This window comes from Anarhichas minor, unplaced genomic scaffold, assembly GCF_050575085.1.
Source record: "Anarhichas minor isolate MPS153535 unplaced genomic scaffold, ASM5057508v1 ptg000080l, whole genome shotgun sequence".
Taxonomy (NCBI): Eukaryota; Metazoa; Chordata; class Actinopteri; order Perciformes; family Anarhichadidae; genus Anarhichas; species Anarhichas minor.
Genome location: NW_027466526.1, coordinates 1,449,521 through 1,461,690, shown reverse-complemented (window position 1 = coordinate 1,461,690; position 12,170 = coordinate 1,449,521). Strand labels below are relative to the sequence as shown.

Genomic DNA, 12,170 nt, shown 5'->3' with positions numbered 1-12,170 from the left:
GATTTCTGCAATGGATCACAACATTTCAACATTTTCAAGTTACATTGAACTGGAATTCACAAGATCAAATGATGGATCTACTTCAGCTTTATCAGAATCAGTGCTAAAAAAGAGGAAAATATCCTCAATGCTTTACTTTTGCTCTAAGCATTGGGGGCTTTTGGGGTTTGGATTATAGACCGGGCCTTTAGCTAGACGAGCAGGGCTCAGTTTAAGCAGAGCAGCCCTCTCGCTAACCCTACACTGTGAAATATGATAGCTCTTTATTGATTGCCTGAGAGCAGAGCATGTTTACAGAGGGTCCCTGAAGACGGTGCCCGATGCGTTTAGTTTGGGTGAGAACCAAGAAGAAATTTGACCTGCAAGTGGTTGTTGACAGCTGACTACATTTAATCTAGAAATGATAACAAGAATGACAACAAATCCCCAGCATTTTTTGTTGCTGCAGAAAAGCAATCAGCCCTTTCATAGAATTTCATTAAAGGCCATTATTGCAGAAGGATTTTTCCATCATGCCATGAAGCTACGGCTCTACTGATTGAAGGAAAGTGGTGTAGTAAGCAGTATTTATGCAAATGAAAAAACATGAATACTGTTTACAGATTGTCTCTTCTGCACACTCACACATTACAAACACTACAACACATTTTTCTTCCTCTCCCTCTCTCACTCACAGTGTTAATAGTGCAATAATTAGGTGTCATTAGCATCCCAGCGGTAGGTGTGATTAGATTTGTGGAAGATGTGGATTATGCCTGATGACAGGAGCTCACGTAAATTAGAGAGCAGGCTGATCACAACACAATATTAGTAATATTTTTTGTAATTGAATAATTTCAACCAACTCCATTTCAAAACTGCATATGTTTTCATTTATCATGTATTAGGAACTGTATACATATAGCACATACCTTTGGGTGATAGTGAGGTTTTGGAGAAGTTTAAATGCTTGAGCCCCTGACGAAGTTTGGCAAACTGAGCTCCCAGGGAGGAGATACCTGCAGCAAGGGAGAGGAAACAGTCATAGTGACTCATGAACAGACAAAATATTAATTCTATACACAGAAACAGAAACTATCAAAGCAAAATTACTCCGAGCCCAAATGTCTAAAATAATATGGTGTAATTTTGTTTAAATAAGAGAACATTCAAAAGATCATTGTGGTAAATTTCACATGATAAAAAATAAGCCAGAGATGTAAACCCCAGAAATCTGTCGTACATTTGGTGGAATGTGTCATTAATTCATTAGAATAGAGGTGATGAAATATTAAACTTGTTGCTCTCACTGCACTGTAACCAGTGAATAGAAAAATCAATACACTCTACACATGTGACAGGCTGTGGTGTAAATAGTATACATGAATAATGCACATTTAAGAGTTGGCAAGCAAAATCTAAATGTTCAATGTCTTCAATATTTTGCTTCGGTAGGAGATTTACCTTTCTGACCAGATGTAGAACAGAGCCGTTTAGAACAAAGTACAGTTGAGAGTATAACAGACCGCAGACATTAGACTACATTAGAGCAGACATCTCACCTCTGTCCTCCAGTGCGTTGTTGGCAAGATTAATGGTGGTGAGTCCTGAGCTGGGGTTGTGGGCCAGGGCAGCAGCTAGCTTCTGGGCAAAATCTCTAAAGTGTGGGAAAGAGTGTAGCCGTTATGTGTGTATGACCAATGTACAGTACACGTGTGGAACCTATCAAAAAGGTTTAGCAACATAAATATAATTTGGCCAAAGCAGAACAGCAAGAGCAGAATAGAAGTGAATCGGCCTTTTTCACAGAACACATTTTGACATGTCACAGTAGGAAAAGCACAGTTGTAAATAATAAAATGAATAGTGGCTGCATTTAGCTGCTAGAGTGTCCTGGTATTGTGCATGTTGGCCCACACTGCCATGGCTTACTGGAAGACTTAAAACAGAGCCATCGGCAGTGTTATTAGTAATACCTGTATTTAAACTATGATAATAGGTCAATCAATTTCACATTCACAAAGTCAGAATTTTGGTATTCTATATGTAATGCGCTAACGTTTACTTTTGTTGCAGGCAATCAAGTGACTTAGTATTGCATTTCCATAAAGTTAGGGGACCTGTGATTGTTTAAAAAGGGCTAAAATTGATGCGACAGGGTGAAATATCCAGAATTTTTGTTGCTATATGCTACCATAGAAATAGAATAGGAGTAGAATGGATATTGAACTTTTTTCCGTGGTCATTTGACTATTACAAAAGAAAATGCAGATTTTTGTTTGTTGTTATGGTGACAATGTGCATCAGTGTTGTGTTCCCGGCGGGAAGAGAGCGGACGCAGCTCCGGAGATTGATGTCGGGCTATTAGCTCTGTAACTTGTAACCAGTGTAACATTAAAGCATGCCAGCTAGTCTGCTAGTTAGCTATCTAGCTTGCTAATTCCACCATGCTTTAATGCTACACTGGTTACAGAAAATGTGCCCAAAAAAAAAAAGATTTCACTTACCTGGCGAAAGCAATGTGCTTTTCTACGCTGTGACTAGAGTGTGTGGATGAAGCATTACATTTTACTGACTTACTCTGCTGCTTTGTAACATTCCTACTCCGCTGCTCGTTTAAGTCGTAAAATGGCTACCCCTCTTACCATCCTGCTACGTTGATTTGAATGAGATTGTCCCTTCAACTCCTTTTTCTATTTCTTTGGATCCTATATTTCCCATAATGCAAGACAGCGTCTTTGATTAGACCCTTTCTGTCTGGGGAAACGCCAACACTTCTCCACAGCAGCAGTTGGTAAAACAGGCAATCTGCTAAAAACGTGTCGTCTCCAAGTGATTGCACTGGACTCATTGTCTCACACAAAGCTCTGCCAGCAGTACTCTTCATTATGAGTTCATTGACCTTGCCCTTTTAATAGTTTGCACTATCTCACGTTTTGAGTCCTGCGTTGTCCAGAACCAACTCTTCCAGTCGACTGGAGCGAGACACTACCCGAAGGATCTGCTCACACACATCTGCAGACTGAAGACACACACGTACATGTACACAACACAACACAGATGTCAGAAAAAAACTAAAAAACATTTGTTATACATCATTTTGCAGCTGGTATAATTTAGACAAAAAACACCTCTAAATTGACTTCAGGTTTTTTGTTAGTGCTTGATAAAACAAGTGGACAGTAAGGGTGATATGCAAAGATGGAGATATAATATAATGATATAATGAGTCTCACGCTCACAGCAGTATCTCAGCTAATCAAAAGCATGAAAATATACTAATTAACTGAACCAGCTTCGAGGCTTAAAATGCACTTTTTATCTAGAACAGCAAAGCTTGGATTGAAACATTCAAGGTCAGAGAAATAACAAAGAAATTCACTTTTGGGGAACATGATTCCCTCAAGTGTTCGTGTGAAAAACTCTGTTAAACTGCTCTTGGAAGTTGTTCATATATGCTGATTAAAGCAGCCCTGCAGAACGTTAGACAATCCCCAGCATGCAAGTGAATACCGTCTCTTTCGTTAAAGACCATTCATGCGTGACAAGCAGAGACTGGGGATAGCCGACTTTAGTCACTTTAGAGGGAGACAAGTTCTCTCACTTATGTGTTCTCAACACTACAGGATAGACGGTCGGGGGAGCAAAGGCACTTATATTTAGACAAAATTAAAAATTCAACAGTTGGACGTCCGTGCGCTACCTAGATGTTCACTGACCCACTTCACGGTTCACTGCGTCATACTCAGACATGTAGACAAACACACATCCTGCAGCAACTGCAGTAACTCTGATTACTCTACGCTAATTATATGCACTGATTCATAACACAAACATTTTTAGTCATACACACTTTACTGGACCATTGTTTGGTTGTTATTCTTGGTAATTGGCATTAATGCTACAAGGGCCTGTCTCTCCCAGCAAGCAGTCTCAGTTTGGCCAAAACACTGCCGACATTGTCCCACACTGTTATCTACAGTGAGGGGGAGAGAAAGGAGAAAAGGAGAAAAGGAGAGAGGGGTAATGGAGGGACAAGAGAAGGAGAGATAGAAGAAAAGGACTGTTGTTCACATGTTTACTCTCTGAAACTGTGAGTATTACAGAAAAGCAATAAAAATGATGGAGGGCAATGAGGGATGACACATAATACAGAAAAAGCAGATATGAGGGTAGTGAGGGATGAAATGGAGAAAAAGAAAGGAGAGAGGAGTCAGTCGTGGAGTAGCAGATAGAGAGGGAACATACAAAGGAGCCTGTATTTTCACAATACAAATGTTGCGTACAGCACATTTAACACCCATTAAACAAGAGCCTTGTCATGCTGTGCTGTTCTGACCCCCAGCCTGCTGAAATACAACACATACTGTGCGATCATGAGGTAATCAGGAGGCAAGTGCTCTTTTATCACTGCTGTCCCTTCCTTTTCCTCTCCTCCTCTCTCATTTTACGGCTCAGCATCTTGATTAGACCACAAGACAAACAGCCTGATTGAACTGAGGATGAGCAGCATAATCCCTCGCTGTGATGGCCGGCTGCGTTTGTGCGTGAGAGAGTGTTTGTGCGGACATGTGTGTGTTATATTATTCAGTCCACTGCACTGAGAGATTCCTTATCTGCTTGACTGAGATGGTTAGACTTGTAATTTAAGCCTGAGACTTGTGCATTTCATGTTTCACACTCACTTCTTCTTTTCTTTTTCTTGCTGCTTTATGACATTTGTTTTTTAGATTCCTTTCTATGCAGCTGTACACAGTTATACAGATACACTTGTTCAGGCTCATTGTTGCCCTTGAGTTGAACGTTTTCCATCCCAAAAGATTTGGCGACTAGTTTCCCGAGCTGGAAATATCTAGTTCCTCTTCAGTTCATCGCCTGCTTTGGCTTCATTCGTTAGATCTGATCTCTTTCTTGATACCTCCTGACTCATTTCCTTATTCATCTGGCATCTCACCCATTCATTCTGTCCACTGACCTCTCCGCTGGCCTCATGGTTCTGTCAGCACTTACTCTCTTTCACTCTGTTTCCTTCTTATTCTGTTGTTACTGTTTCCATTGGCACAGGATCAAAACAACTCAAAATCACGCTCCAGAGCACATCCATGCAACCCTTGACTTTCTATTATATTTATATATATTTACCATATAAACATGCACACACATAAAATAATAGGAAAATAAGACTGAAGTTTCCTTAAAAAAGCAACATTAAACAGCAACCATAAATGCACACAAAATCTGCCTCTTTGCACAAACACAAGTGGCATGTATGGCTAACATCACCGAAACCACCCGAATAAAACACTGTGAATAAACATGTGCTGAAACCTTCCCAGCACAGAAGCCTGAGGGTCCATTATAATACACACTAATCTGGGACAGAAAAGACACACGTTGGTGCACATGTGCCTGTGTGAGTATTTGAGCCTAAATATGCACATGGCACGGCGAGGGGCAGGATTTTAAAATTCAATACAAAAGGAATAGTCTGTGACGGAGGCGTGAGATAATTGTTTGGATTGAGGAGGCTGCGTGTGGTAATTGGTAAGACTGAGCGAAGCCTTGAGACGGGGAGGTAGTAATGGAGTGCTGCAGGGGGGCAGCAGCCTGAGACATTGAGCCCCTTTGTCTCGTTAGGATTAAGAGTCTTATCACACGAGAACATTGGACTGATCCTCAGTCAACAGACAGGAGGGGAAGATGGAGGAAACAAAGAGAAAATATTCTGTACAGGGAGATACATACAGGTAAATAGTTAGGCAAAGGTAGAGTGAGAGACGTGTAATGTAGTACTTTATTTAGAAGTTCTGACCTTTAACTACAGGCCAGTTTTTAACGACCATAACACTAATACGATTCAGACTTCTGCTTTTCATCAGAATTGGGAGTATAGTATGCCAATTCTCGTGTTAAACAGTAACCCTCTCCTTTAACTATCGAAACTAATTTTCATCCATGCTTGCAGCGTGGCTCTATGGATCTCAATGTCAGCCTGTTGGTTGGTCGGTCGGCCTGTCAGTCCACCCCAGTCCCCCACTTTAGTCCAGGCTCAAAACTTTAATCTGTCCAGCACTTTGGTTTAATAAATACCAGCAAAAGTAATGATACGCCCAAGAGACGCAGGCCCGTCCGCAGTTCTCACCCCATGTTTTACTGTATGGGAAAAATAAGTGCAGTAAGGAAGTGAGAAGCAGGACTTTACAGACGTTAGAGGAATAGAAAACAAACTGACAAGCATCTATCCGTCTATGTTAAGTGGTGATGCTCCTCACTATTTAACTCTGAGATGGGATTATGTCTGGATTATTTTGCCGTATTGTGGCAGCAGACTAACACTGTGATAATGTTCACTCAACGTAATGTACGGTGATGTACAAACTGAGCCGACATGATTAGTGAACAGACGCGAGGAGGATTTTCAGAAAAGGGGGTACTTACCAGTTTGTAGTCCTTGGTGGAGAGCTTGGTGAACCACTGATTAAACTCCAGCACGGCTATTATTGCCACCAGATCCCTGAGGAGGAAAGAAAAGGCCACAGCTGCAACTATATATTGTTTTTCATCAATGCCACCTTAATTTAGTGTTGACTTCAGCAAATTCTTACTTGAAAATAAATCATGTCAGACCTGCAACAGCTCTCTCATCTTTTAGTTTAGTGTGTCTCTTATCCCAAGACATGGCCTCATCTGTGTGCAATGCTTTTCCTATTAGGTGCTATATTCTTATATTTGATATATATGTTTTTATATTTTTCTGTGCCAACACTCACCTGTTCTCCAGATGGCTGAAGTCCTGCAGGTTGAGTTCTCTGGTGTCTTGTGTCAAATAGATGGTGTCCACATCCTGCAAGGGAAACAATTAAACAAAGCGAGTGTTAACAAACATGGCTGTTAGCAAAAAAAAAATTACTTGATGAGACATATAGAAACACATAGAAACAAGCAATTGCACAGAGCAGATGAAACATATACAGTACGGAAAGAGTCATTTTATTTGGGAAAGAGTCATTTTATTTGGGAAAGAGTCATTTTTATTTGGGAAAGAGTCATTTTTATTTGGGAGCAAGACCATCAAAAGGATTTTGAGAAATCTAAAGATATGAAGGAGACTGGTACTGTATTCATACTGCTGTGGCTATCCTATTCATCAAAGGGCTTTATTCAGTTTCCTGTCAGGCAGGCAACAGCACTGACGCACAGTTGAACCAGGATCTGTCAAAGCTGTGCCTCTGCACAAAGGAATGCAAACAATACTGACCCACTGCACCTCTTCCTTGTAAGGCAGCCCCAACCAGTCACAGACACATCTGTACATCTGAGAAAACCCCCCTGTGCAGAAAGAGAGAGAGAACACAACGAAAAAATATAAATAACAGAAAATGTTGGCATCTTAACAGAGAACTGTGGGATGTGGATTGGGCAAACATGCATGTCATTTCAAACAATTTTATCACAAATGACAATTGCTTTCATCCACCATATAAAACTACTATATCATTGATCTAAACCCACTGTATAAATGACTGTAGCCCCCCAAAACACACACACACACACACACACACACACACACACACACACACACACACACACACACACACACACACACACACACACACACACACACACACACACACACACACACACACACACACACACACACACTGTAGAGTCACAAATTCTTACCACAAGGTCCAGGCTCAGCAGGCTTGTTGTTCTCCCACAGAGTCTGCAGAGAGATCAGCCTGTCTGGAGGCTCCATGCAGAGCTTCTTCATCACTTTACTGAGAAGAGAATACAGATTGAAACATAATTTAGTCATCCCATTTCTACATTTCCCAAATATTGTCGCTGGTGAAAATGTTCAAAAGCCTATAATCTTTTTAAAAGCTTCTAAAACAAGCAGCTCCAGGCTATTTTCTTACTGCCTTACTTGTCAGTGGTCATTTTTAAAAGCAGGAAGTCGCTGAACTACATTTAAATAAACTACACATTTAAATTCTAATGTAAAAAACAACAAACATGTAGAATTCAATGCAGCGTTAATCGACTGCAGCTCAAACATAAAAACATCAGCCTCTCTGTCCAGTCAAAGACTTTGTCCTGTTTGCAAGACGAGGTTATAAAAGTTTATGGTTTTCTGCAATCATTTCTGCATTCATATTCATGCTTCCTGTTCTCAACAAACCATATTAAATGAGATTCACATCCTCATTATGAGATGACATGTTAGATGCACGTTTTTTTTGGACATTAAATACAGTATACTGTAGCTGTGACTCAACCGTAGCGCCTTCTAGAGATCTGACTGTTGCACCTGGTTAAACTCTCGGTGTTAGAAACATGTACAGATATTTTTTAGAGCACCCACGCAGAGATTTATAATGGAAATACTGTCGGATTAATTAAATACATCTTTATTAGGAATGATTCAAATTTTCTTTACATGACTGAAACATGACCACGTGAATGGTTTTGTTGCACGCGATCAAACACGCATGTCGGTGTAACTCACCTTGGTTGTAGACCGGGACATATCCTGAGCAGACAGTTCCCTATGTGAGCGACCACCTCATTGACCTCCTCTGTAGAGAGCAGCTTCAGGGAGAAGGAGCCACGCTCGTACTCGATGAACAGCTAAAAAGGACACGTCATTAATTAGTGATGCACACCAGCATGCATGGTTTCACCTAAACCCGCTTCAACCACAGTTCTACTTCTTCAGACTAGTTAATCATCTTTCTTTCTCTCTTCCTTCCACTGAGTCTAAATAAAATCTACCAAATAAGAATAGTGTGTTGGCAGTGAAAGGACTTAACATGAATTCATTATGTGTCTATATTTATGTGACTTTCATATTCCACTTTTCTGCCCGTCTACTCGGCTGAATCTACCCACCAATAATATAATTCACAAGAATAAAACCAACACGTCCATCTGTCAACTCAACCACATCTACATCCCACATCTTTGTCTTAAGTAAAAGTGAAGATTTAACGACATTTATTTAAAACTGGCTGACCACATCAGTGCTCACTGCAATTATGCAAATGCTGATGTTAGGCGATACATGCTTCATCTATAGGCCAACATTAACATAATCCTTGCTGATACTTACAAAACATGGGAGACCATCAGTCAAGATATTAAGAGGACTGACATCTCTTGAGATGAGTGTGAGGGAGGTTCAGCTGCAGGAATGATCTGTTTTTTGTTGTGTCTCGTACATTAATCATGTTTTAAAGATTATACTTGCATATTTTTCTTTCCATCCACTCAGTGGACTCACTGTCTACCACTGTAGTAAATATCGCTTGAACTGGATAAGTTGGGTTCAAGTACCCGTATCAGCAAACAGCCATCCTGCTCAAGTGTCCCTGAGCGAGACATTTAAGGCTAAGCTTCTGCAGCATCCCTTCACTGAAGAGGACTCTGACCTTTGACCTCAACAGAGAGGAGGGATGAATAAAATATGCATTCATATTTTATTCATTTATACATTAATTCGTTTTTTAAAACAGAGCTGCATGCTGTAGAGAGTGAGGGACTTTAGAGGATGCAAGGCTAGCAATTTCCCTCTGCTTCCAGTCTTTATGCTAAGCTAAGTTCCCTTTTGGCTCTAGCTCCATACTTAACACAGAGACACAAAAGTGGTATCAATCTTTTCATCCAACTCTCAGCAAGAAAACAAATGAGTGTAATGTTGTAATGCTTTAGTGATAGGTTCTTTACCTGTGTAGGCTTGTTACAAGCAATCCCCTGGATCTCCAGATAATTAAAGGAGTGTTCCACCTAAAACAGAGCACAGAAATCACCATTAAAATACTTAGTTATGGCCTCTTAACATCCTAAAGGTCAGACGAGAGACAATGAAAGAGATATTCAAGTTCGCTAGTTTCAATTCTTCTTCATTACAGCATGATGTTCATTTAGTAAATTATCGTCCCATTATGAGTCAAATAGACCATAAAGCCGGGTATGCTTGAGGGAAGGCTACCTTGTGATTGACAGGTCATTACCCGGGCAACATCCGTTCTGTGGGTTTGCTCGTGTTTTTGTCTTACAACTTTAGCTCTTTCACAGTGTGTTTTCAGTTAATGAAAGTTAGTTGTATGTCTTATTCAGCATTCGGTTGTACTTAGCTCCACCCTCTCGTGTTACTTCTGTTTGCAAAAAAACCAAGATGGCGACGGCCAAAAATGCCAAACTTGAGGCTTCATAATGACAGTCCACAAACCGTTGAGTGACGTCACGGTGACTACGTTCACTTCTTATAAACAGTTTACGTGTGCTTGTGTGAGAGGATGCAGTATCTGTGAGAGTAATTGTGTGTATAATAACAGCAGTCTAGTACAGTGACTGTCTGTCTGAGGAATGTTGTGTAAAGATGTGTCTGTTCCATAATGAATAGGTCGGGATGCAGTCATTTCCTTTTCTTATTTCTCTTCGCTCCTGTGCAGACTTCTTTATCACTGACTAACACATTTATGTGTTTTTTCTGGGCAACATTGGACACATTTGGGATGGGGGATGAGATCCTGTCCCTTAATTGTTGAGCTAAATCAGCTCTTTAATGAGTATTTCATCTCTGCCGGCTGAATTCATTTAAAATGCAACCACTATGGGATGCACTGCTCATTTCCTTGCTCATTTGCAAGAAAGCATTTGTTCTGAATTGCTTGTAGTTTTACAAAGAGAAGACACAATAGAACATTGTTCTTCCTGAATTGTCTGAATTGAGAGTAAGAAAAAGGCCTCCGCTTCCTTCTTCTATTCACCTCCAGAAATACCTGTACTTTTCAAGCCAAGACAGGCTACAGACAGCCATCCGTACTTTCTATTTATTTTTCAACAGACAATTTCAAGACAGAGAAAAGCAGCAGCCTGCCTTTCCATACCAAAAAAATGAAAGGGAAAGATCTGCTTTAATGTGAGAGGGTGGAGCCTCTCACGGAGCTCACAGTTTTCCTCTCTTTCTTTTCCTCAAACACAGACTTATAGTACGGTGCCTGAAGGCAGGCCAGGGAGCAAGGCCAGACTATTCCAGGTGGGCTCAGTGTTCCTGAGGCTTGGCTCAGAGATGAGAGGAGGGAGAGGATAAGCAGACTGTCTGTCTTCTGACAGACAGTGTGTGTGTGTGTGTGTGTGTGTGTGTGTGTGTGTGTTTATTTCTTGTGGTTGAGCACTCATGTTCGGTCTACGAGCTGAAAGAATTCCACAAGTACCACAATTGTTAGTACAATGTAAACAAGCACACACATCATTTCCATCCCATAATTCAATTATGGGGACTGATTATCCAAAAGGCATTAGCTGTTACAGCCTTACTTTATCTGGTTGGACCATAGCTTACAGTATGGTGGCTAATGTAAGCAAACCTTAGGTAGATGCAACTGTATAACTGACATTACGAAATCATCAAGTATAGGAGGCTACATACTATATTACAGTTTATTACTTGTGTCTTATTACACACACACATTTATTGAATGTGAAAGCACCTAGGTCTAGCATAAAGACTGGTACAGTACTACAGTAGACAAGTACAAGTAGTACAGCAGTATATATTGTTTTGATACGTGCATTGCAAACTATTAGTTGGATGTTACAATATGCAATAAACAGCGTCCAAATCAGTTCATTTTATTCAGCCAGTAAATGGCAAAATAGCAAACCAAATTGATGGCCAAAGGCAAGACCTCATGCTGGGAGGTGTAGGGAGGAACCAAATGGCGTTCACTCAATCGTTCAGTGTCCGTCTGTCACTTTAACCACTCTCCTCCACTTTTGTTTTTGTTGTATTTTCATGGAGAGCTCAACTTTGAACGTGTTCATGCAGAGGTTAGTTTGGTGTGCAGAGAGAATGGGTTTAGGATTAGAGATGGTGGACATTAGGATGCTGTTGCATTGAGCAACGACAGTAAACTGTAGATGTTGGGATTTATAAACGTGTCTGTAAGTGAGACGCTGTAAATGCTCTCTGTGATCTTTTGTTTCATAAACCACAATTATAACATAAAGCAGAAAGTAGAGAGAGATAAAGACAGAGTGTACAGGTATGTAACATTAACAGCAACAAGAGGCTACAGAAAAAGCAAAGAGGCAAAATGGAAGAAACAATGAATGAACGTGTGTGTGTGTGTGTGTGTGAGAGAGAGAGAGCATGTGTGCATGTTTGGGATGAGATACTGACA

The 12,170-nt window shown here is 40.5% G+C and overlaps 1 protein-coding gene across 1 annotated transcript in view; it reads right to left on the bottom strand.

The window, feature by feature from the left end:
* LOC142938204 (F-actin-uncapping protein LRRC16A-like) overlaps positions 1 to 12,170 on the bottom strand; it is a 62,099-nt gene that overhangs the window by 24,012 nt on the left and 25,917 nt on the right. Inside the window, exons 4-12 of the mRNA XM_076081459.1 lie at positions 9,709 to 9,768; positions 8,492 to 8,613; positions 7,663 to 7,760; positions 7,238 to 7,308; positions 6,750 to 6,823; positions 6,418 to 6,493; positions 2,913 to 3,001; positions 1,542 to 1,636; positions 912 to 998 (exon numbers count right to left, since the gene is read on the bottom strand). Coding sequence (XP_075937574.1) covers positions 912 to 998; positions 1,542 to 1,636; positions 2,913 to 3,001; positions 6,418 to 6,493; positions 6,750 to 6,823; positions 7,238 to 7,308; positions 7,663 to 7,760; positions 8,492 to 8,613; positions 9,709 to 9,768 — 772 coding nt within the window. The remainder of the gene's footprint in view (positions 1 to 911; positions 999 to 1,541; positions 1,637 to 2,912; positions 3,002 to 6,417; positions 6,494 to 6,749; positions 6,824 to 7,237; positions 7,309 to 7,662; positions 7,761 to 8,491; positions 8,614 to 9,708; positions 9,769 to 12,170) is intronic.